A 23,327-nucleotide genomic window follows, 5' to 3' on the forward strand; every position below is an offset into this window, starting at 1 on the left:
CAGGCCTAAAACACATACATTCGGTGAAACCATAACGGTGCTCAATTGTCTGACTAGAATCATAGTGTTAAAAGGGATCACAAGGGTTATCTAGTCTAACCCCCAGTCAAGATGCAGGATTTGTTGTGTCTAAACCAGACGTGGGCAAACTATGGCCCAAGGGCCACATCTGGCCCGTGGGACCGTCCTGCCCAGCCCCCAAGCTCCTGGGCCGGGAGGCTAGCCTCCGGCCCCTCCCCTGCAGCCTCTGCTTGCTCCACTGCCGGCGCAATGCTCTGGGCGGTGGGGTTGTGAGCTCCTGGGGCAGCGCAGCTGCAGAACCCGGCCTGACCCTGTCTCTGTGCTGCATGGTGGTGGTGGCATGGTCCGGCCCTGCTCCAGCTGGGTGGCATGGTTATAGCGCCGCCAGCCACCGGTGCTCCAGGCAGCGTGGTAAAGGGGCAGGGAGAAGGGGGGGATGGATAGAGGGCAGGGGAGTTCGGGGTGGTGGTCAGGGGTGTGGGTCGGGGGAGGAACAGGGGGTTGAATGGGGGCAGGGGTCCCAGGGGGCAGTCAGGAAGGAGGAGGGGTTGAATGGGGCGGCAGGGGGCAGTCAGGGGACAGGGAGAAGGGGTGGTGGTTGGATGGGGCAGGCAGTCAGGAATGAGAGGAGGGGTTGGATAGGGCAAGCAGGGGTCGGGGGGGCGGTCAGGGGACAGGAAGTGGGGGTGTGTAGATGGGGCAGGAGTCGGGGGGGGGGGGCGGGAGGAGAGATAGGAGGTGGGGGCCGGGCCACACAATTTATGAAGCCCTCCATACAATTTATGAAACCCGATGCGGCCCTCAGACCAAGAAGTTTGCCTGCCCCTGGTCTAAACCATTCAAGACAAATGGCTATCCAGACTCCTTTTGAAAACCTCAAGTGAAGGAGCTTCCATAACCTCAGTAGGTAGCATGTTCCATCAGAAAGAGTTAACAAAAGGTACCATGTGCTGTATTAGGTAACTATGGCAATTGCCACTGGCTTATGATAATTACGCTTTACATTTCCAAGACAGTAGTTCCAAAAGATGCTTGGAGAAGGGCATTTCTCTTTCCTCTACCAAGTCAGAAAAAAGTGTTAAATGCAGAGTCTGCATTTTCAAATATTGCTACTTGAGAACTGAAACTGAAAGGCTCCTGTATCAAGAAGGGACATTCAAAATAAGCATATGATTCTAATCAGGTAGAACACAGGCAGGCTCCTTCTGATGACCCTCCCTGACACAATTCCACTTCAGACCAAGGTGAGATGGGGATGAATTCTCAGTAGTGCATAAAATTAAAAACAGGCAAAAAAAAAGAAAAGGGGGGGGGGGGGCAGGGACGGGCACGCAGCTGATCGAGGTTTCCAGCCCTAGATATAAACTGCTTCCAAGGCAGCAGATCTATTTCAATACACAGCAGATGGTCAGGCACCCCCAACTGAAAAACACAAAGTCACAGGACCCAGATTCATGATCTGAGAGCTGGATTTAAAGGAGTGAACAAGGAAATCTTTATTGTTTGTCAGATGTTAAGAAATAAATGGCACTTCTAATTAAAAATTCACAAGTAAATGAACTACAAGTAAATCAAGTGGTGATTGGTACAATTCAATATTCATGAAGTCTAGATGGTTCTTTAAGGATTAGGAAGTCAATATGTAGAGTAGAATAAGTGACAAATGTTCTGATTTTTTTTTTTTAAATGTTAACAAGTGGCCTATTTGCTATTTCTTTACAAACTAGGGTTTGAAATCCTAGTCCCTCGGTCTTGCTTTCAGATAAGCAAGTACCTGGGGGTGTAGCATTATCAACCCCAAAAGACAAAATGCATAGTGAGTCAAATGCTTGCCACGACACCAACTTTACAGTGGGGTACGGATTTCTTCTAGCCCCCACTTAACACCATTTCCAGGAGTCTGCTCTGCCCTGGGCAGAACCTAGTTTCCAGATCACTGGATGAAAGCATTCAAGAATCCACGGTAGGGAACAATCCTGCATGCATAGAACAGACCAGATGTCCTGACAGGTCTTTTCCCATCACTGACTTCTGGGAAGTCAGCCAATTACCCAAAAGTGCATCTATTTGCTTGAGATGGGAGCTCTTTATATGGAGGAAAGATGTCACTGAAATATCAGAGCACCTGTCTCCACAAACTGGGTGGGAGGGGCCATAATAATTTGAGGATTGGGAAACAAAGCAAAAATCATGACAAACTGCTACATCAGATTACAGACCCCAGACTCACTTTCTTACCTGGAGAAACCATTTTCCTTTTCCTTCTTTATTTTTACATCACCAGAAGATTTGCTCTGAAAGAGAAAAGGGGACAGAGAACGTGCAGCAGGAAACAAGTGCTAGTATTACTTGTAACTTAGTCCTTTTAGCACTGACTGATCACACCCAGGATGCCTACATCTTTGTGATCAGCTACATGCTGGCCTTCCATTAGTGTCAGTTGGGAAGGTCAAGTGTAGTTATCAGAACAATATCTGCTACATCTTATACTGGGAAACTGCAGCCTGTTGTTGCATAGGATGAACTTAATCTAAATTAACCTTTGACTATTATGAATCTAAACCTGACACTGAGTTCAGAGTGGAATTACAATAGGAAAGATGTAGAGCAAGATCCTTAGTGGTGTAATTAGGCACAGCTCCATTGTGTCCATTTACACCAGTTGAGGATATGGCTCCTAGAGTCTGTGGCTTACAAGATATTGAGCTTTAAGTCTCAAACTTAATTTGGGGTTAGTTTCCACTATTAGATAACTAAAAAACTAGAAGCAGTTCTTGTGTCTTCATGTAGTGTAACAGTTAAGGCAGAACTGCACCTTCCCAACTGCACCTTCCCACCCACATTCAAGAACTACCTACCTTTTCTTCCTTTCGTTTCTCCTTGTCTCTATCTTTGTGTTTGTCTTTGTGTTTCTCTGAGCTGCCATCTTTGTGTTTGGTTTTCTCTTTCTCTTTGTGTTTCTTCTCCGAGGAATCTTTGTGCTCACTGCAAGATAGGAGAGTCAGTTCAATGAGGGGCTGGCTGTTAAGAGGCTTGACCAACGGGAGCAACTTACAGTGTTAACTGAACTCCTAAGGCATGAAACTTACAATCACCTGAAATAAAGTCAAATTAACAGGAAGATACAACAAAACAGTCAGGTTCATGGCATTTACTTTCTTCAGAAGGGGAAGAAGGAACATGGGGTAAAACCACAGCTGCTAAGTATTCCAAATCAGGTTAACAGCATCAGTCTGGGGTTGTCAGTGAAAAATCCCAACATGATGTATTTACCAAGGTGGAACACTTTAGCTTGGCTCTTCACTGTTCTTGTTTCCAATTAAATCCTGAAAGGTCACAAGTGAAGCAATATTGATAGTCACATTCCACTCCTCTGTGGACATTTGTTTAGGCAGTAAGTAATAAAAACAAATTTTGTAGTTTTGACATTTTCATCCAAGGAACTAAATTCACTTTATAAACATTTGGTAGGTGATTATTCCCCTATCAACGGAGGAGAAACTGAGGCTGAGAAAAGTTAGTGACATGCCTAGGGTTACACTAAATCAATGGAATAAAACTCGGCAGTCCTTAATTCCTAGTTGCTTGCTCTAATGAGGCCTCACTGAACCGCAGTCAAAACCACTATACAGCTCAGTACAATTGGCTCTCTGCTCAGGAAAAGCTCAAGTCGGAATAACAATGACATGTCAGGACAGGAGTGCAGAGATGTTACCGTGCTTCGTTTTAACAAATGCTATTAGTTCATTGCCACTCAGATTCAAGTGCTGCAGATTACAGCATTGCCAATCAAGTGTTCAAAAATAATGAATGAGTCTGCAAGGTCATGATAAAAAAAAAAAAATTATCAAGGTTCTTTTTATTTCCCTGTTTGGTTTCTGAGCCTTTTAGGATACACCCTGATCACTTTCTCAAGTTTTTCACTGCAACTCTAAGGGCTAGATTCTCAGGTAGTTACTTGACCCCAAGAGCTGGAGTCTTATGAAACCACACCAAACATCTCAAGACTCACGTTTAAAAAGGCACAAGAGTTGGCAATGCAGAATTAGCAGCATTGTTCTTGAAGCCAAGCAGCAACTCTACTAGCTGAACATGCCTTAGATAGGCTTGTTTACAAAACTGTATGAAGTCCCATTAAAACAGAAGGAAAAGACCCTGGCTCCCTGCAGGACCTAAGTGGGGGGAAATAATTGGGTTCCCTTTCATGCTGGGGATGGTGAAACACCAAGCTTTTTGCCTGTCCTGACACAGTTTGCAGACCCAGATCCATCAGGACTACAACTCCCATAATGTACTTTCTCTTTTATCACGGTTATTCTTCATTGTTTTAACTTAGAAAGATCCCTGGCCTTAAAGAAACATTTTCCATCACTCCTTGGGATTAAGCTGTGTATCAAACATAAGCTTCTTCACTTTCAAGGTCCTCCACGGCCTATCCCCACACTATTTATTTCTCATTCAGTATCAAAAAGTCAGCTCCCACCCGTGATCAGCTTAAGAGACCAGGCTTCACTGCCCACTTGTTAAATTTTCAAACAAGCATCTTTGTACTTTTATTCCATGCTGCCCTTCACACATAGGGAGGAGCTCTCCATAAACATCCACAAAGCCATGCATTGTTGTCCTTCAAATCCCTCCTTAAAAACTTTCCTTTGCTTACAAAAATCTTGATAAAGGTTGTGCTGCTGGTGTGCTGAGACCACAGCCTATTCTACTGGCTAATGCGGGCTGTTTGTTGGTACTTCCCCATCAATCAATCCATATCCATCTGTCATCTCTTCATGGACATGTCAATGGTAAGCTTGTTTGGGGCAGTGCCGTCTTTTTGTTCTGTGTTCATACAGCACCTAAACTGTGGGGGACCCGGGCCATGATTGGGGCTCCTGAACGCTACAATACAAATAATAAACTAATAGTACAAAGCTTTATGAAAATGTATGCAGCTTCCTTATTTCAGTCATTTAACACTCAAGTGCAAGTAAAGACACTTTGAATGGTGATACACTGAAAAAAAATCACGTCTAGGATGCAAGATGGGAGGGAGCTTTTGAGAGACACAAGTTCTCCAATTCTCCTTTGTTTCTACCTGAACAAATAGGGACATGCAGAAATTGGGCTGCTAGTCTAAACACTAAGGCCTGGTCTACACTAGGCGTTTATGTCGAAGTTAGCGCCATTACATCGAATTAACCCTGCACCCGTCCACACTGCGATGCTATTTAGTTCGACATAGAGGTCTCTTTAATTCGACTTCTGTACTCCTCCCCGACGAGGGGAGTAGTGCTAAATTCGACATGGCCATGTCGAATTAGGCTAGGTGTGGATGGAAATCGACGCTAATAGCTCCGGGAGCTATCCCACAGTGCACCACTCTGTTGACGCTCTGGACAGCAGTACGAGCTCGGATGCTCTGACCAGCCACACAGGAAAAGCCCCGGGAAAATTTGAATTTGAATTCCTTTTCCTGTCTGGCCAGTTTGAATCTCATTTCCTGTCTGGACATCGTGGCGATCACAGCAGCACTGGCAACGATGCAGAGCTCTCCAGCAGTGATGGCCGTGCAGTCTGTGAATAGAAAGAGGGCCCCAGCATGGACTGATCGGGAAGTATTGGATCTCATCGCTGTGTGGGGCGATGAGTCCGTGCTTTCTGAGCTGCGCTCCAAGAAACGGAATGCAAAGATCTATGAGAAGATCTCTAAAGACATGTCAGAGAGAGGATACAGCCGGGATGTAACGCAGTGCCGCGTGAAAATCAAGGAGCTGAGACAAGGCTACCAGAAGACCAAAGAGGCAAACGGACGCTCCGGATCCCATCCCCAGACATCCCGTTTCTATGAGGCACTGCATTCCATCCTCGGTGCGGCCGCCACCACTACCCCACCACTGACCGTGGACTCTGAGGATGGGATATTGTCCACGGCCGGTTCCTCGGACATGTTAGCGGACGGGGAAGATGAGGAAGGAGATAAGGAGGACGAGGCAGTCGGCAGCGCTCACAACGCTGATTTCCCCGACAGCCAGGATCTCTTCATCACCCTTACAGAGATCCCCTACCAACCCTCCCCAGCCGTTACCCCGGACACAGAATCTGGTGAAGGATCATCCAGTAAGTGTTGTAAACATCTAAACATTTATTTTTAACAGAACAGGAATATTAACAATTAAAAGAATGGGTTGTTCATGATTAGTTTGCCCTAGGCACTTAACGGTTCAGTCATGGGCAGTGCAAGTTTTGAAAAAAAATCTAGCAATGTCCGGTTTTCCGTGATTGTCCTGCCCAAGCCGCTCTACTGTTTAGTCCCTGCTACTGCAGCTAGAGTAAGATGCGGTCTATATGTGCAGGGATAGAGCAGTAATCCTCCCGGGACATCTCGATGAAGCTCTCCTGGAGGTAATTGGAAAGCCGTTGCATGAGGTTCCTGGGGAGAGCGGCCTTATTGGGTCCTCCGAAGTACGACACGTTGCCGCGCCACGAGACTAGCAAGTACTCGGGAATCATTGCTCTGCACAGCAGGGCGGCATACGGCCCTGGTCTTTGGAGGCTTTCCCGGAGCATTCTCTCTCTCTCGCTGTCAGAGATCCTCATCAGGGTGATGTCGCCCATGGTGACCTGCTTTGAATTAGGTAGGGGAATGTTAGTGTTGGGACTGCTTGCTCGTTCCTTTACAGAACTGTAACCGCTGGTTTGCAGCCACGCGGTGGAGGCGGGAGAGGGGCTGCCGAAAGGGATCGTTCCTGGGGACAGCCGCGAGGGGGTGGGACAGGGGCAGAGTTCCCGCTTGCCGGATTGCTGGCAGCAGGTACTGACATTGCTTTAAATGTGAAATGAGGCCAGTGGTAATATAAAAGTTTTAAACTGCCACAAGTCTACGGCTTACCATGTCTGCCTGCAACAGAAATTCCGTTGTGCTGCCCCGCTTCTCAAATGTGCTGTGGAAGACCCCAGGCACTGAATGCGAAGGCCGAGAATTCGACCTTGTGCTGAGTGCGCATGTGATAGGTGCTGTGCATGGTCTTGTTCACAGAGAAAGACTATGTTCTTTGTTCACAACTACATTTATCTTTCTGAGGAATTCACTCCCTTTTTCCCATTCCCACAGCCACATCTGCGACTGTCTCACAACCTAGCCTGGCATCACACTCCCAGAGGCTAGCGAAGATTAGGCATAGGAAGAAGAGGACACGGGAGGACATGTTCTCTGAACTTATGGCCTGTTCCCAAGCCCAGGCAGCACAGCAGACCCAGTGGCGGGAGAAATTGACCCAAATGCAGCAAGCAAACATGGATCGGGAGGAGAGGTGGCGGCAGGAAGACCAGCAGGCGACTCAAACGCTGCTTGGACTACTGAGGGAGCAAACAGACACGCTCCGGCGCCTTGTGGATGTTCTGCAGGAACGGAGGCAGGAGGACAGAGCCCCGCTGCAGTCCATCTCTAACCGCCCTCCCCCGCCACCAAGTCCCATACCCACCTCACCCAAAGTGCAAAGAAGGAGAGGCGGCAGAGTCCCTGCTAACTCTCACTCCACCCCTGCAGAGAGCTCTAGTAGCAGAAGGCTCTCATTCCCCAAAACTTGAAAAGTTCTTTCCTTCCCGCCTGACACAAGCCCCCGTCCAAGTTTCACCTCCCAGTTCCATGTGTAGTTGATAATAAAAAATACGTTCATGTTAACTACTGTTTCAATCATGTTCTTTTGGAGGAGGAGGGGAAAGGGGGTTGGTAATTGGACAGGACAGTCACCTTTGGCAGGGTACATAGGCGGGGGCAGGCACAGCAGCAGGGCACATACACAGTGCAGTGATGCAGTGACTAGTTACCCTGGTTAGTCTGGGAGGTTGTTTTCATGTTATGTGGTGGGGGGTGGGTTGCTCTGTGACTTTGTGGCGGGGGAGGGCAGTTACAGATCTTAAGCGGCAGTCCTTATGCAGGATCACAGAGCCATGCAGCAGGGGATCTGTAATCGTCCTCCCCCTGCCACAAAGTCACATAGCCCCCCCATACACACAGTCCCGATCAGGAGGGGTGACAGGCTCCGTTGAAACAACCATCCCACCGCAGCGGAGCCCGTCAATCCTTGAGTTTAGAAGCTTCATTCGCGTCACTACACTACACCCGCTCCGCACCACAGTCTGCGTCCCAGTTTTAAAAAATTCCCGCGAAAACAGTATTAAAAAAAACGGTGTGCATTAACAAAGTAGAACTATTTTTATTTCGAAACGTGTGTTGGAAGGGGGTGAAGGGGGTATGTAACTGGGTAGGATAGTCAACATTAACTGGGTAAAGAAACGGGGGCAGGTTCAGCTTCTCTGTACACAAACTTAAAAGTCACAGGTTACCCTGCTCACTCAGGAACTTTGCTTTCAAAGCCTCCCGGATGCACAGCGCTTCCCGCAGGTCTCTTCTAATCGCCCGGCTGTCTGGCTGAGCGTAATCAGCAGCCAGGCTATTTTCATCAACCTCCCACCCCGCCATAAAGGTCTCCCCCTTGCTCTCACAGAGATTGTGGAGCACACAGCAAGCTGCTATAACAATGGGGATATTGGTTTCGCTGAGATCACAGCGAGTCATCAAGCTTCTCCATCTCCCCTTGAGACGGCCAAAAGCACACTCCACCACCATTCTGCACTTGCTCAGCCGGTAGTTGAAGAGTTCTTTTTCAGTGTCCAGGGCGCCAGTATAGGGCTTCATGAGCCAGGGCATTAGCGGGTAGGCTGGGTCCCCGAGGATGACTATAGGCATCTCCACATCCCCAACAGTTATTTTGTGGTCCGGGAAGTAAATACCTTGTTGCAGCCGTTTTTTTTTTTTTTTTTTTTTGAAAACACGAGCGTCATGAACCTTGCCCGGCCATCCCACGTAGATGTTGGTAAAACGTCCCCTGTGGTCCACCAGTGCTTGCAGCACCATGGAAAAATAGCCCTTTCGGTTAATGTACTGGGTGGCTTGGTGGTCCGGTGCCAGAATAGGGATGTGAGTTCCATCTATGGCCCCACCGCAGTTTGGGAATCCCATCGCTGCGAAGCCATCTATGATCGCCTCCACGTTTCCCAGGGTCACTACCTTTGGCAGCAGTACATCAACGATTGCCTTGGCTACTTGCATCACAACAACCCCCACGGTAGATTTGCCCACCCCGAACTGGTTCGCGACTGACCGGTAGCTGTCTGGCGTTGCAAGCTTCCAGAGGGCTATGGCCACTCGCTTCTGTACACTCAGTGCAGCTCGCAACCGGGTGTCATTGCGCTTCAGGGCAGGGGACAGCAACTCACAAAGTTCCAGGAAAGTTCCCTTCCGCATGCGAAAGTTTCGCAGCCACTGGGATTCATCCCAGACCTGCAGCACTATGCGGTCCCACCACTCAGTGCTTGTTTCCCGTGCCCAGAATCGCCGTTCCACGGCATCAACATGACCCATTGCCATCGTGATGTCCTCGGCGCTGGGTCCCCTGCTTTCTGAGAGGTCTGTGCTACTCTCAGACTTCAGGACATCACCGCGGTGCCGTAGCCTCCTCGCCTGACTTTTCTGCATCTGCCTCAGGGAAAGGTGTATGATAAGCTGCGAGGCGTTGAGAGCGGCCACAACTGCAGCGATGGTCGCAGCGTGCTCCATGCTCGCAGTGCTGTGGCATCCGCGCTGTCAATGACTGGAAAAGTGCGCGAACTGATTTCCCGCCGGCGCTTTCAGGGAGGGAGGGCGGGAGTGATGGACGGATGACGACAGTTACCCAAAAGCACCCTCGACACATTTTGTTACCCAGAAGGCATTGCCGGCTACACCCAGAATTCCAATGGGCAGAGGGGACTGCGGGAACTGTGGGATAGCTGACCACAGTGCACTGCTTCGAATGTCGACGCTTTCACCGTTAGTGTGGACTCACAAAGTCGAATTACTGTCCTTAGTGTGGACACAGACGTTCGACTTTGCAATATCGATTCCAAAAATTCGATGCAAGTAAATTCGAACTACTCTCGTAGTGTAGACAAGGCCTAAGAAAGAAATGAGCGTGTTATTCAGCACTCAGAAAGGTTGTGTGTGATTAAGAGATGGGGATCTAAAGTTACAATACACCAATAGGACTGCAGAGAAAAACCTGACTTCAACCTCATCCTGCTGCCTGTACACATACAACTCCTATGGACTCCTCCAGAGTTGCACTTGATAAAGGTCTAGCCAGAGAACCACGCTCAAAGTGCCATATTGTAATATGCATCTCTCTCCAAATCCAAGCAGTTAAGGAGGAAGAGCCCAGTTCTGATGGCACTCACTTTTTGCCAAGCAACATCTAAATGGATATTGAATCTACTGCACACGGTACAGGGCAGAGCACTGGGAAATTGCCACTGCACTAGGACAGTCTCTCCCACTGCTGGTTCAAAACAGTAAAGAATAAAAAGCTTATATTACATTAGCAGGAGGTGGTCATCTCACTAATTCAATACAAGCGCCTCACTATGAAGTCTCAAGATAGAAGTCAGTTTCCATTTAACTCTCTGGTGACAGGATTAGACCAGTGGAACAGCGTATAAGAGTGCCTAAACACTGAAGGAGATTAAGTATTTCTAGAGTGCCATAGACAGATATGCCATACCACAGATTGCCTGTTAGAACAGATTTAAAGACCACATACTGCAGATTACATTGTATATGCTATGTGATCATGACAGCAGTACACACAGAACCCTGAACTCAATTTGAAAAGTCAAGTGGATGCCTGCTATCGCTACACTTGTGTTGTTACCTCGGATAGATTTCCCAGCTTCAGTAACCTAGAGGGAAAATGAAAAAAAGACGACAAGCTGATGATTCTCACATTGTTCGTGAGTTTAAATTTCATAATTATAAAATTGCAAGAGGGATGATTAGGGAACAGCCCATGTAGAACAGCAGAAAACTATTGCAACAGGTGCCTTGTGGGTTTAGAAGACAGATGATGCATGTGGAGATGACAGTCGGGTGAGAAAGGTAATATAGCTATTTACCTCCCACAGTAGGGCTTAAACCTAGACTTGTGTCTATTTTCGGACCAGCAGATTCTTGTCACCCCACATTCGTCTATGGTTTTGTTTTTAAAATCTCACCTGCAATCGCATGGCTTACTAAATTTATCCAAATACTACAACAGCTTTTACAGCAGTTTGCATCTATGAATCTCAATGCAATTTAAACAACAGTGAATTCAGTTCCGTGATATAGGGAAATAGCATTGTCCCTATTTCACAAGTGACAAAGGATTGGAAATTAAATGTTAATATTTTCAAGAGTATCATGCTGCTTCTGGATACCAAACTCGAGACTACATACCTGTAGGCCTCATTTTCAGAAGTGCAGGACACTCATGGCTTCCACTTCTGTTGTGCCACCAAAAATTGAGGTACCCCAAAATAAATCAGCTACAACTCTTGAAAATGTTGGTTTGAGTGACTTGCTCATTGCCAAATACAGTATCACTCGTGGAGCCAGAAATAGGTCTCTCAGCTTCTGACCTTCAGTCCTGGGTCTTTACCATAAGACTACCCCCTTCCTCCCTTTGCTTTTCGGCAAGGCAACTTACTTCTTGCTTTCCAACACCTTTAATAGTCGCCTCTCGTTGCTCTTCAGAGCGTGAAGCAGCATGGGGAGGGAAGGCTCAAAGATCCAAAGCCTATTTCTAAGTAACAGTGATATAGGTGGTGAACTCTGAGATTCCCCCACCACCAACTTTCCTCCCGTTAGAAGGCTAACGGGAAGCTTCCCTAAAAAACCAAATTCCATCTGCTACTTGCTCTGAGGCAAGAAAGAAATACATTTTCCTTCTCCCATTCATAAACAGATTGCTTGCCACACCTACACATTCTCTGGGCACCAAAACACAGCTCTGATTTTACAGACAGACAAGTGCGTCTGAAATCTGACACACTAAATAGCAAAAGCAGGCTCAGGCCATCCTGCCTACCTGGAAGAGCCTGATTTACGTCAGTGCCAATGAGCGATGCGCGCATCACTTGGGAACATGCTGGTGTTGTAGACTTCAGCCAGTAATCCTGGCAACAGTAACAAGAGGCACATAGTTTTCCTAAACGTACCCATTTCAGCCAGCAAACAGAACAGCATTGGCCTGGCATGTGTTTTTATCAGGCTAGGACAGCCGTTCAACTATGGGTCGGGATCCCATTTTAATGGGGTCGCTAGGGCCAGCATTAAATTTGCTGGGACCCAGGACTGAAGCTGAAGGACAGGCTCCACCCAAACCTGGAGAGATGGGGCTCGGGCTCCGGCCCCTCTCTCCTACCCAGGGTCATGTAGTAATTTTGTTGTCAGAACGAGGTCCCTGTGCAATGAAATTTGAGAACCCCTGCGCTAGGATATACAGGAAGCCTCCAGGGGAAACACTTCACAGTTTGGCAACTATAACAGAAGAGGGCAACATGGTATCTCTTCCAAGGCACCATCCTTAACCTTCAGAATACGTCTCAGCCTTCCATAGGGACACTGCTCACAAGGATGCCTAAAGCTATGATCAGGTGGATGTGTCACATTTTGAAGATCAGACAATCCTTTTCTGGCCATTTCAGACTTTACACACTACTTGTTTCCCTCTTTACAGAAAGACATGATATGATGCAGCCATAGAATTATGACATGTATCCTAAATTCCTTCCTTTGTATCCTTGCTTTTGTTACCTCAGTTGCATCCTTCCCTGCAGAGCTAGCCAGATTAAAATCCAAAAGTCAGAAACCCATTGAAGAGGATCAATAAAAAGTATAATGCCTTATATCAAGACAGCTAACTCCCACCTTCCTGTTCAGGAATACATTGTATGGTCTAAGCATATTTATACACCCATATATGCATCCACACTACAAGATTGTATGGGTGTAATTATTTCAGTAAAAAAGGTCACCCTCCCTAAAGAGACATAGTTATACTGGTACAACATTTGTGCTTAGATCAGATAAATGCTGGTTAAGGAATAGGCCTGTTAAAACAATAGTGTCTTGCTGCAACAACACTTGGAATGCAGCAGGAATTTGTCAGATCTCTTGGAGGGAATAAGAGAAATTAATTTAACACCTCATAATAGGCACACATCAGCCAGTGCCCCACAGCGTACCACCAACTCTGTTTCCTGTCTCTCCTTTTAGAAGGTTTGTATAACACAGTATCTCAGAGGGTTTTGGGGAGACAGGGGAAGAATGATGGAAATGTTAAGTGCAACAAAAGAAATCTGTCTCCTTGAAAACTCTAGCAGTATTCCCTTGATGAGCTGCCTAGAGGAAAATGTGATGGAGGGCTTTTTTTTTTTTTTTTTAAATTGGGGGAGGAAGCGGAGAATGTGCATCTGGCAGCAGCTGCTTATACTGTGATCAGATGGAAAGCCAGAAGTGGAAAGTGTTTCCAAAAGATGGCAGATGTGCACATACACAGCTTCCTTCTTCAAACCACAGCGGCTTTGAGTACTTTAACATTGCATTTTCCAGGTGCCATTTATGTATATTAACAATCCTCTTCCTCCCCTTCTAATGCCTTTTCTATCCCAGCTTCAGATCACAAGCAGGGAAAGATGTTTTATCTAAAGCATCTCTATTTCCCCTCTAATTTTCCCAGCTGTAATTAGCTTGTAGTAGCATGGCTGTGTATGATCTACTATTAAGCATCAGTTGCAAACAGCACATCGGTGTGACAACTGATATCTGTTAGAATCCAACTGAAGCCTAAGTAATAGGCAGCTCTTAATTTATAGAAATCTTAAACCAACAGGGGTAGTACAGAAGTTATACTGCCTGACTTACCGCAATGCTGTTAGAAAGCTGTGATTACATTCAGACCAATAAATACTAGTAAAGGCCAAGTTTTCAGCTGGCCTGCAGTTTTGTATTCCCATTGTTAGAGCTGCACCACCACAGGGCAGAACTGGGTGTAAGCCTGTTTGGGCCCAAATTGTACAGCTGAGCTACCAATTCATGAGAAACCGATCCCATGTCTGCTGAAGTGAATGGGAGTCTTTTTATCAACTCCCACAGACAATGGACCAGGTCCTTAGCGAACACAGTATTTTGGGGATAAAACAGAAGGCCAGAGCTGTCATCAGTTAGAGACAGATGAAAATGAAACCTCATGTGTGTGTGTAAGCTCTTTGGGACTGGGACCATGCATAGCATGCATATTCTAGGTATTACTGGAAAGTAATAATTTTACTATTAGAAGTCAATTTTTCCACCAGATAGCAGTCCAAGGTCGATTGTGGACACAGGGAGGGATCCAACCCTTTTCGGTCCCCCCCCCCCCCCAGCAAGCACAAGGACATTTTCAAATGGCCCTTTTCTCTACATCTACAGATAACCAGATTTCCTCACTCTTCTCCTTCCCTCTGCCATTTAGATAAATGGTTTGGGGGACAACACATGAAATATGGTAAAGAAAACGGGAGAAAACCAAAAATTTTCCATGATCTGAATTTACCTGTGTATGAGTATAGCGGGATGGACACCCACTCCTGCCCTGAAGGGCTTAAAACAGCCAGGAAGAGGGCTGTAGCAGGGAAAAGCTAGGCTCATTGGGGAAGTAGCTACAGCTGGGCCATTCCCCAATCAGGCCCAGCTGGTCCCTATAAAAGGCTGTGAGCCAGAGGCCCAGAGAGTCTCTCTCTGCATTGAGAGAGAGAAGGGCCTGGCTGCAGGGAGCTAGGGACAGGGTACTTGAGTGGAGCAGGGCTGGAGAAAGGCAGAGGAGCTGGGGAGCTCCAGCCTGGAAAGCCCCAGGCTGCGGCCTAGCAGAAGGTCAAGAGGTACTGGGGGTTGCAGAGGGCAGCCCAGGGGTAGACCAAGGCAGCAGGTCCAAACCCAGCCTTGCCAGTGATGAGTAGGCCCATACTGCAGTCTGCCCCAGGGCGTGGGGCTAGACGATGACTGGCAGTAGCCTTATACCGAGGCGAGATGGGAATAGTGGGTGGGGGTTCCCTGGGGAGGGGAGACCCCAAGATTGAGGGGTTACTGCTAGAGGGCAGCACCCCAGGTAAAAGGGCACCGGGGTCCAGGGAGGGACATGAGGCCAGAGGACAGGCGGATCACTGGCCTGCAGAGGGCACTCTGGAGCTGGAACGAGCTAATTCCCAGAAGTCACCAGCAAGAAGCGCCGCAGGGGTGAGTCCGCTCATCTACAATGAGACAAGTAGCTCCTCTCCCCATCCCAATGCTTGTTTTTGGCAAAACAATAAAAATCAAGAAATCACCATTGAGAATTGGGTCTATAATCCCTACTACACCCTCAACATTTGTTCAAACGCAGAAGATAGCAAGAGACATTTTGTAACCAGAATGAACATGCAAGCTGGAGGAGGATTTTTCTGAAGCTCAGACACTTGTCACGCTGACAATATGGATCAGTGCTGCCAATGTGGGGGTGGGGAGTCTCTTCACTCCATACACCACAGTACCAGTTTTCTGCTGATTTCAATTTACTGACAGCCTGCATTCCATGCACAAAACCCCAAGACACACGGAAGAAAGAATCTCTTGTTACTTCAAGATTAAAAACAACAACTGATATCTGTTAAAGTCTCTGATTCAAAAAGGCCCATTATTTTACCAAGTCTTTTTGTTTGATACATTGAAACCAGGTATTTCAAAGATCATTTACCACAGATTAATTTACTGAATTTTGCCTTTCCACGCAAAGAAGTCTATATTTAATGTGCTCATTATTCCTTTATCTGGTATGTATTTAGAATCATAGATTCGATTTACAAAAAGACTTCTGAGTATTACTCAATACATTGATGTAGATCTATTATTTGATATAGAATTTGCTTTAGTAGGCTTTGCTGTTTATTTTTAAACAGGGCAAATAAATAATAATAAAACCCTGAAATATACAAGAGTGCTATTTTTTCCCAGTTTACTACATCTGTACTTGAGTGGTTAGGATATAAAGCTGTCATCTAGTGAGTGGGAGAGGATGAAACCAGAAAGTAAAATTAAAGAGTTCTGCATATGAGGCCAGCACTCTTCTACCACATGAGATCATGATTATCTATTTTAGGTATTTTTAAAGCACTTATCACTTGGCAGCTCAGAATCATGATCCGACCTCCCCCTCACACAAAGACAAGACATAGAAATTATTTTTATGCAGGGGAATGTTTTTGCCCTCGACAGAAGTTTATAAAACAACCTTGTTTAAGAGTGATGATAGAGATGTCAAATTATTAGACAGACATGGAGAGCACTGGTCTGCTTCCTCTACAACTGGGAATTGTTCCTAATTGCAACCTTCAATTATAAAATTCTCCCTTTTGGAGTAGGGAGATTAGTTTGTGCCCACCCCACCCCATCATCTCCCTTACAAAAAAGGAACACATATTACTGTGTTATGCATGACACATTATGGAGGTGCCAAAAGCAACTTGATAGTTAAGGCTAACTTAAGTTTTGCACTTAAAGAAAATATTCTACATCTTATGTATGAAAAATACATAATACGTACATCCTCCACAAGATTACAGCACTTAACTGAATACAGAATGGCTTTAACAGAATTGCTTATAAATTCTCAGAAGTCTGAATTAAATTTCTTAAAGGACCCATTTTTAATTTTAGCACCAGGTGTCAGACCTTTTCTGATCCCTAATGATCTTAGTAATAGAGCAACATGCTCTTCAAACTCCCCATATACTTAAAAACTCACTGAAATCTCATGCATTAGCTAAATCCTTTTTTTTTTTTTTTTAAGTACGAATAGTTATTTTTTGCAGTTATACTTCATAGGTAAAGTTTCTCCTTCAGCACAGGCAGACATATATGTACTACTTCAGAGTTCTATCTCCCATAGTTCTCAACGGGACTGAAGTCATGGGCTTCCCTTGGCCAAAATGGACACTGCCTCCTCTTTTCCATATCCTGATAACAGAAGGGTTACCATCTTCCCTAAGGGCAGCTTGGCTTCACTCCCATGTAGAAAAATGGGAAGTGGTGGCCATTTTGCAAGACAGCATTTCTTCATGAGTTTCTGGAAATAAGTAGTTTCCCTTTCCCCCCTTCAGTCTCTGAACAGACTATTAATCCTAAAAATAATATTTTCAAAACCTACTTGTTGCACCAGATATATTCAAAACAGTAATAAGAAGGACAATGAAAGGTACTTAAAATGAGTCCCAGCCAGTCCACATCCAGTCACCAAATCAAAACTTAAAGAAATCACCATGAGTGTCAATATTGTTTAAATAACCACAGTTTGAAGTACATTACAATACCAAAGAATTTTTGTTTCCAGGCAAAAGTTGCAACTTCTTCAGGAGTTTTTATATGTTCTACTCTCACTGCTCTGACCCTATTGTCGTCTTCCTTGAATCCCCTTCCCTAGCTGACTTTCATCCCTTCAGATTCAAACTCCTCATCCTCACCCAAGAAGCTCTACATCTCTGCACTGGTTTCTCCCTACTCAATCTCCCCCCAATCCTCTGACCTTTCTGCTGTGTCTCCTCCTCTCACAGTTAGATTCGTGTCTTCCGTTATGTCTCCATTGGAAGTCTCCTCACTTCTCATCTAGGATGCACCCTCCTCTTCTTTCAAATCTCTTTTTAAGAACACACTAATATTTCCATGAATCTTCCCCCAATAGTTTTCCTCACCAATGATCTCTGTGCCCCTTCTTCTAAAACTGCTGCCCCATATTTTGAGCACACTTTATAGGGCAGGGATTATTATTTAATCCAGGTTTTATACAGGCACAGTATATATTTATGGAATTGTACTGGTGAATACTAATAAGAAAATTTGGGAAAGAAAAGTCTGCATAATAAAGTCAGTTGTTTCCACGAGTCAGTCATGTCCGCTTTAAAAATAATTGTATTTGATAGAGCGAGCAGCTGCTACGCCGCATATGACTGAGTATGGACAGAGGTAGAGTGTGGTGGTTTTTCACTGCTACTCAACAAAAAGTCCTGAAGTGTTCTTAATGTGCGTGTAATGTTATTCTCCCAGGAGTATCAACCTGTAGTCATGACTGACTGATACAACAGACCAAATATATTCACCTTCAGGGATACATTTTGAAAAGGCTGAAAATGCACATGCACCTGCAACTTGTGTGCACAAACTGGAGAAGTGAACTGCAAAAGGAAAGTTAGGTGCCTCACAGACCACTTGTGCAGAGGAGAGGCAGGTCAACAATATTAGGTAACCATTCACCAAAACTAGCAAGAATTTGTTGTACACACTCAGATATGCTGAGCTTTTCAAAATCACAGGCCGCAAGTACAGCACGTGTACCTGTTAAAGAACTGATTTTTTTTTTTTTTTAAACACATTTTTTGACACATTTTTATTGACGTATTGCCCTCAGGAGAAGTAAGCTACATAGGCAAGAGTGCTGAAGGCTTTAGACATAATGAAACAGACTGTGATGCCTGTAGTCACAAGAGACAGCTCATATATCATGAGTAGTCCCACTGACTTCAATGGAAACGAGGTGGAGTAAGGTACTATATAGTGTGAGTAAATCTATCCATCTGACCCAATGTGAGCTTTATTTTTTTCTACCCCACAAGGGGGCCAACCCTCATTAGTAATCACTTTCAGTATCATCATTATAACCTATTCCACTCCCTCAACTTCAAGCTGCCCAAATGTGATTTAAAAAAAAAATAAAAAATTATATATATATATATATATATATATAAATAAATAAATAAACCAATAGTTATGAGCCGTTTGAGAATTAGAATTGGTGAAAGATTTTTCCACTTAAAAAAAAAAAACAAAAAACCCCACCACCACTCCCTCCTCCCCCGCCCCAAGAGAAGGAAGCTCAAAACATAAAGGTGAGCTTTCAAACATCAAATATGGAAAACATATTAGGAGATAATTGAAGGGCATGTGCTTTGTTAAATTTGCAAAAAAGATGGTTTTACATTTAGGTGAAAAACATTTGGAAATGTAGAGCCAAGAATGTACACAAAGAAAATGTGTTAAGTAGTAAGTTGAGAAGTTACAGACTGATGCAGTGCCAATATGTGAGCAACAAGCAGAACATGAAGATATTTACTATAAAAAAGTAAATAAACATAAAACTATAGAACACTGATGTACGATTTAATAATAAAAAGAATCACAAGAACATCAAGTAGTAAGTTAGCAATATGAACTTGGCCACAATGCACAAAAATACCTGCCATTTCTGAAATTTTAAGATGCATAATGTAATGTTTTTGTTAATAATGAATACACACAGTACCACAAAAAACCAAAAGTATCAATAGTACTGAACTAAAGTTTGCACAGTTTGGCAGTTAGTAGTCATTTCCTCAACTGATTTTTAATTACACCAATCTACATTCAACACAGACCTCCATTTTTAAGATTATGTGTATTAACCTGTACATGTAAGAACGCATGCACTTATCTGTGAGCATTCTTTTAAACACTTAAAAATAGCAATACTGTGCATATTAATCACCACATTAACTCTTCATATGAAGCCTTGACTGTGGGTGAGCAAAGGTTTTGGCAACAGTGACCTGTCAATTGATTTTCCTCACCTATTGCTGTGCTTAGACTTTTCCCGGTCTTTTTCCTTGTCTTTCTTGTGCTCTTTGTGCCGGTGTTCTCGATCTTTGTGTTTATCTTTGTGTTTGTGAGAATCTGTAAGCAGAAGAGAAAAGGAATTAAGAAATGAAATTGGGAGTAGTGAACTATGTGTCAAGTCATCAGCTCCCTCATGCAGCTTTGTATTTATTTTGCTGTTAAAATATCCTTCACAATACAATATAGGAACAAAATCTCAGCATTGAAAGTTCCTACTATACTAATTTGAAACATCATTGTGTTGGGTCAAATTAACTCAAGATAGGTTCTATATATGTGCAACTGCTGCTATGTTCCAACAATTCTGAAATGCTTTACAAACATTAAATCACAATTAAGTCTGGCCGCCTGGATCTAACAGTTAGGCCACACTGCCTCCAGCAGTATTTAATACTAGAGAAGCGGCCTTTAAGGAACTGCAGTATACTACTCTTATCCACATGGTGAGTGGGTTGGCTGGCACAGAACAAGGCAAAAGCAGCCCACAGTGGAAGGCTGTGAACCTTCTCTCTCAGTTTTCTGCAGCAGAAAACAGCTCTCCTTTTAGAGCCCAAACACCACAAAAACATGCAACTGCCTTCAAGAATAGATTAGACAAGTAGGATGCCTCTGACAGCTCTTCATGATATGCATGTAGTAGATCCCAGGTGGAAGCCCAGCTATGTAGATCAGGGCTACAGCAGGAGGCTGAAGTTTAGACAGACACAATGTTTTAATAATTTTATTTTCAAAAGTTCCTTCTCCCAATCCTGCCAGTGCTTGTGGTACTGTACACTACTAGCAGAACAAAGTCCTTTTAAAATACCAAAAAACACAGATGGCCCAACACAGGAAAAATAGGGGTAAAACTATATATATAAATATAAATATAAATATAAAAAGAAAAGTTCACCTCCAATAGGAGATCCCATTGTCTCAAAGAGGAGATTTTAAAAGTAGCCAAGGTTTAAAAGTACAATTTTGTTGACTTGAAGTGGAGAGCCACCTAATTTTTGTTGGTTTCTTTGGTGGTTGCTTCACAGGTTGCACTGCATTATATATTGCTTATAGTAAACACACATGCAACGAATGCATCCACAAGAAATCCGTCCCTCCCCCTCATTCTAGGTGCACACTTCTTAATGCCACTAACATGTTAAATAGATGTCCTGAAGAGAGTTACTTATCAACTAGAATGCTGTGCTGACTTTGATTCAGAATAGATGGAATAAACCAGGCCAAAACGCCAGACTGACAACAACATGTTTAGCAACTCCATTTGATTTCTGATGATAGCAGTATTTCCATATTGCCCTGTGTCCCAGGATCTCAGAACTCTTCACAGATGTATTAACCCTAACAACTCCCCTGTAAAGCAGCCATTATACCCAATTTAAAGATGGGGACACTGAAGCACAACAATTTAGTGACTTTTTCATAATCAGATAGAAAATCTGTTGCATGGAATCTAGGCCTGGTCTACACTACACGATTAGGCAGCTTACACAATCTAAATATCCCCCTTATTATTCCTGTATCTACACTACAGCCTTGCTCCCGCCAATGTAAGTGCCCTACTACCCCAATATAATAACTCCACCTCCATGAGAGGCGTAGGGCTTACGTCAGTGTAGTTAGGGCAACGCAGTGTGTGTAGATACTGCCTTACTTATACAGGCTGTTGGCTGTCTTGTCAATTTCAGTGCAGGAGCCCTGAAATTGACAAGAAAGCAGGGCAGCTACAGTCCAGCTGCAACCTGCTTCAATAGAGAGCTGTGGGCTGGAGCCTGCTCCTGGCTAGAAACACTGGCTGTCTTGTCAATTTCAGGGCTCCTGGAGCCTGAAATTGAAAACACTGTCTGGCTGGTGGAATGAAGGGGAGCAGAGAAACCCCAGGCAGCTTCCACCCACCCCTCCCCTGCTCCAGGAGGGGTAGGCGAGGGATGGGCCAGCCCATCAGGAGCCTGGGGGACAGCCAGGAGCTGAGAAACCAGGCTCTCAGCTCCCCCCAGCTGCCCCTTAGGTCGGTGGAAGCGCTCCTGCTGAGGATGTGCACTACCGCGTGGACATGAGCTACCACAGCAATTACTGCAGTGGCTGTAAGTCAACCAAATAGAGGCCAACTTAAGTTTCTGGTGTAGACATACCCCTAGTCTTGTGCTTTAGACACAAAATCATTCTTTTTCTTGTCCAAAACTGGCTCAAAGATCCTCAAAACATTTAGTTTTAGCCCAATACTAACAAAATAATACGCCAATAAAAGTTCAACTTAATCCACTGTTCCATGTACCTTCAAGTACTGTTCTGAGGCCCTGTAATAAAGGGGCATAAAGTAACATATAACATTCCAACCTCCCCATTTGGCTTCTGCCTCTTTCCTTGCTTCTGTTAATTCAAAGTCCCTTCCTAACACTCCTCAACCTAAGGTCTTATCGAATACATAAAACTGCATTAACAACAAACTTACAGCTCAAGCAAGGCTGACCTAATCTAGGACATTCTGGGTCACAGAGTGACAGGTCATTTCTGGATTTTAGTGATGCAGCTTTAACTGTGTAGGAGTTTTTAGCCACACAAGCAGCAAAATATTCCGAAGTCCCAGCATGCTGAAGCCTTACTGCAATCTTTCAGCAAATTCTAGGCAGGTACATTTACACTCAGAACTGCCAAGCAGGGATTTCTTGTTGTATTTTTTTATATCACACATTTCCATGGCAGTACGTGCCAATCTTGTAACTTCTCAATACAGTCACTAACTGGAAGCCCAAGCAGTTTGGAAACTGCTGGGGTTTTGTTCCACAGGACCTCTCTCAGGGATTCTTAAAGCAATGACTGAAGTAAACCACCACCCATTTACATTTGAGAAATGGGCTAAATCACTAGAAAAATCACCACAACACTGCTATACATAAAATGGTGTAAACTCACTTATTTTATACTGCATTTGTTTTCAAAAGAGGGACACATGGATGTGGTGTCAATTTTTTTCTATCAATTGGCTGCCAATTCCCTCGATTCCAAAGTTGGAAAATGTGTGTGTGTGTGTGTGTGTGTGTGTGTGTGTGTGTGTGTGTGTGGCCGTGCTATTGAAACGATTCTCTTTTTGCCCAGAGAGCAGCAAGATTATTTATTTTTTTTGAGTAGGGAGGAAGGAACTGTTCTCCTTCTTCGCACCAGGACTCCCTTCCAACCAAGTGCATTTGCTTTCCATTTAAAACTGACATTTATTATTGGCAAGCTCCTGCTGGAATTATTGGCAGGGTCGCAACCAATAAACACCTGAGTCAAGCTTAGACAGGAACTCTCTCTGTGTAATTTAGAATTAACTCTGTGACCTATCATGGGAAGCAAACACCACAAAACACGTGTACTGGAGAAGATGGGATTTTGTTATAAAGCTTTATTGAAAAAAGATAACACCTTCCACCTCAGTGGGCAGGAAATCAAAGAAATGCTCCCCAAAAAGAAAGTAGTAGCTATAATCCTAGCTCCCAAGCTCTTTCCTAGAGAGCTAGTTTGCAGGTGGATGTGAAGAGAGGACTGGCTGATTTTCAGGCACAGCAGCAGGGGGTACAACAACAGTGGTGTCTCTGGACAGTGGGACTAATTCTGCCTCTGAACCCTCACATCCCTCCCACTTTTATCACTTCCTGATACTAAGAGGTTGGGGGAGGGTGCTTTAATGGGAAGTCCAGAGTATTGCCATGTGACAGAGACCAGTTGGCAGATGGAAATGAGTGGTGAGCAGGCAGTTGTCTGTTTTGTA

At 44.6% G+C, this 23,327-nt stretch overlaps 1 protein-coding gene across 1 annotated transcript in view; it reads right to left on the minus strand.

Annotated features, from left to right (window-relative positions):
- The window catches only part of TOP1 (DNA topoisomerase I), a 96,960-nt gene that overhangs the window by 31,108 nt on the left and 42,525 nt on the right, over positions 1-23,327 (minus strand). Inside the window, exons 3-5 of the mRNA XM_034787267.1 lie at positions 19,537-19,639; positions 2,880-3,006; positions 2,260-2,315 (exon numbers count right to left, since the gene is read on the minus strand). Coding sequence (XP_034643158.1) covers positions 2,260-2,315; positions 2,880-3,006; positions 19,537-19,639 — 286 coding nt within the window. The remainder of the gene's footprint in view (positions 1-2,259; positions 2,316-2,879; positions 3,007-19,536; positions 19,640-23,327) is intronic.

This window comes from Trachemys scripta, chromosome 12 (genome assembly GCF_013100865.1).
Source record: "Trachemys scripta elegans isolate TJP31775 chromosome 12, CAS_Tse_1.0, whole genome shotgun sequence".
Taxonomy (NCBI): Eukaryota; Metazoa; Chordata; order Testudines; family Emydidae; genus Trachemys; species Trachemys scripta.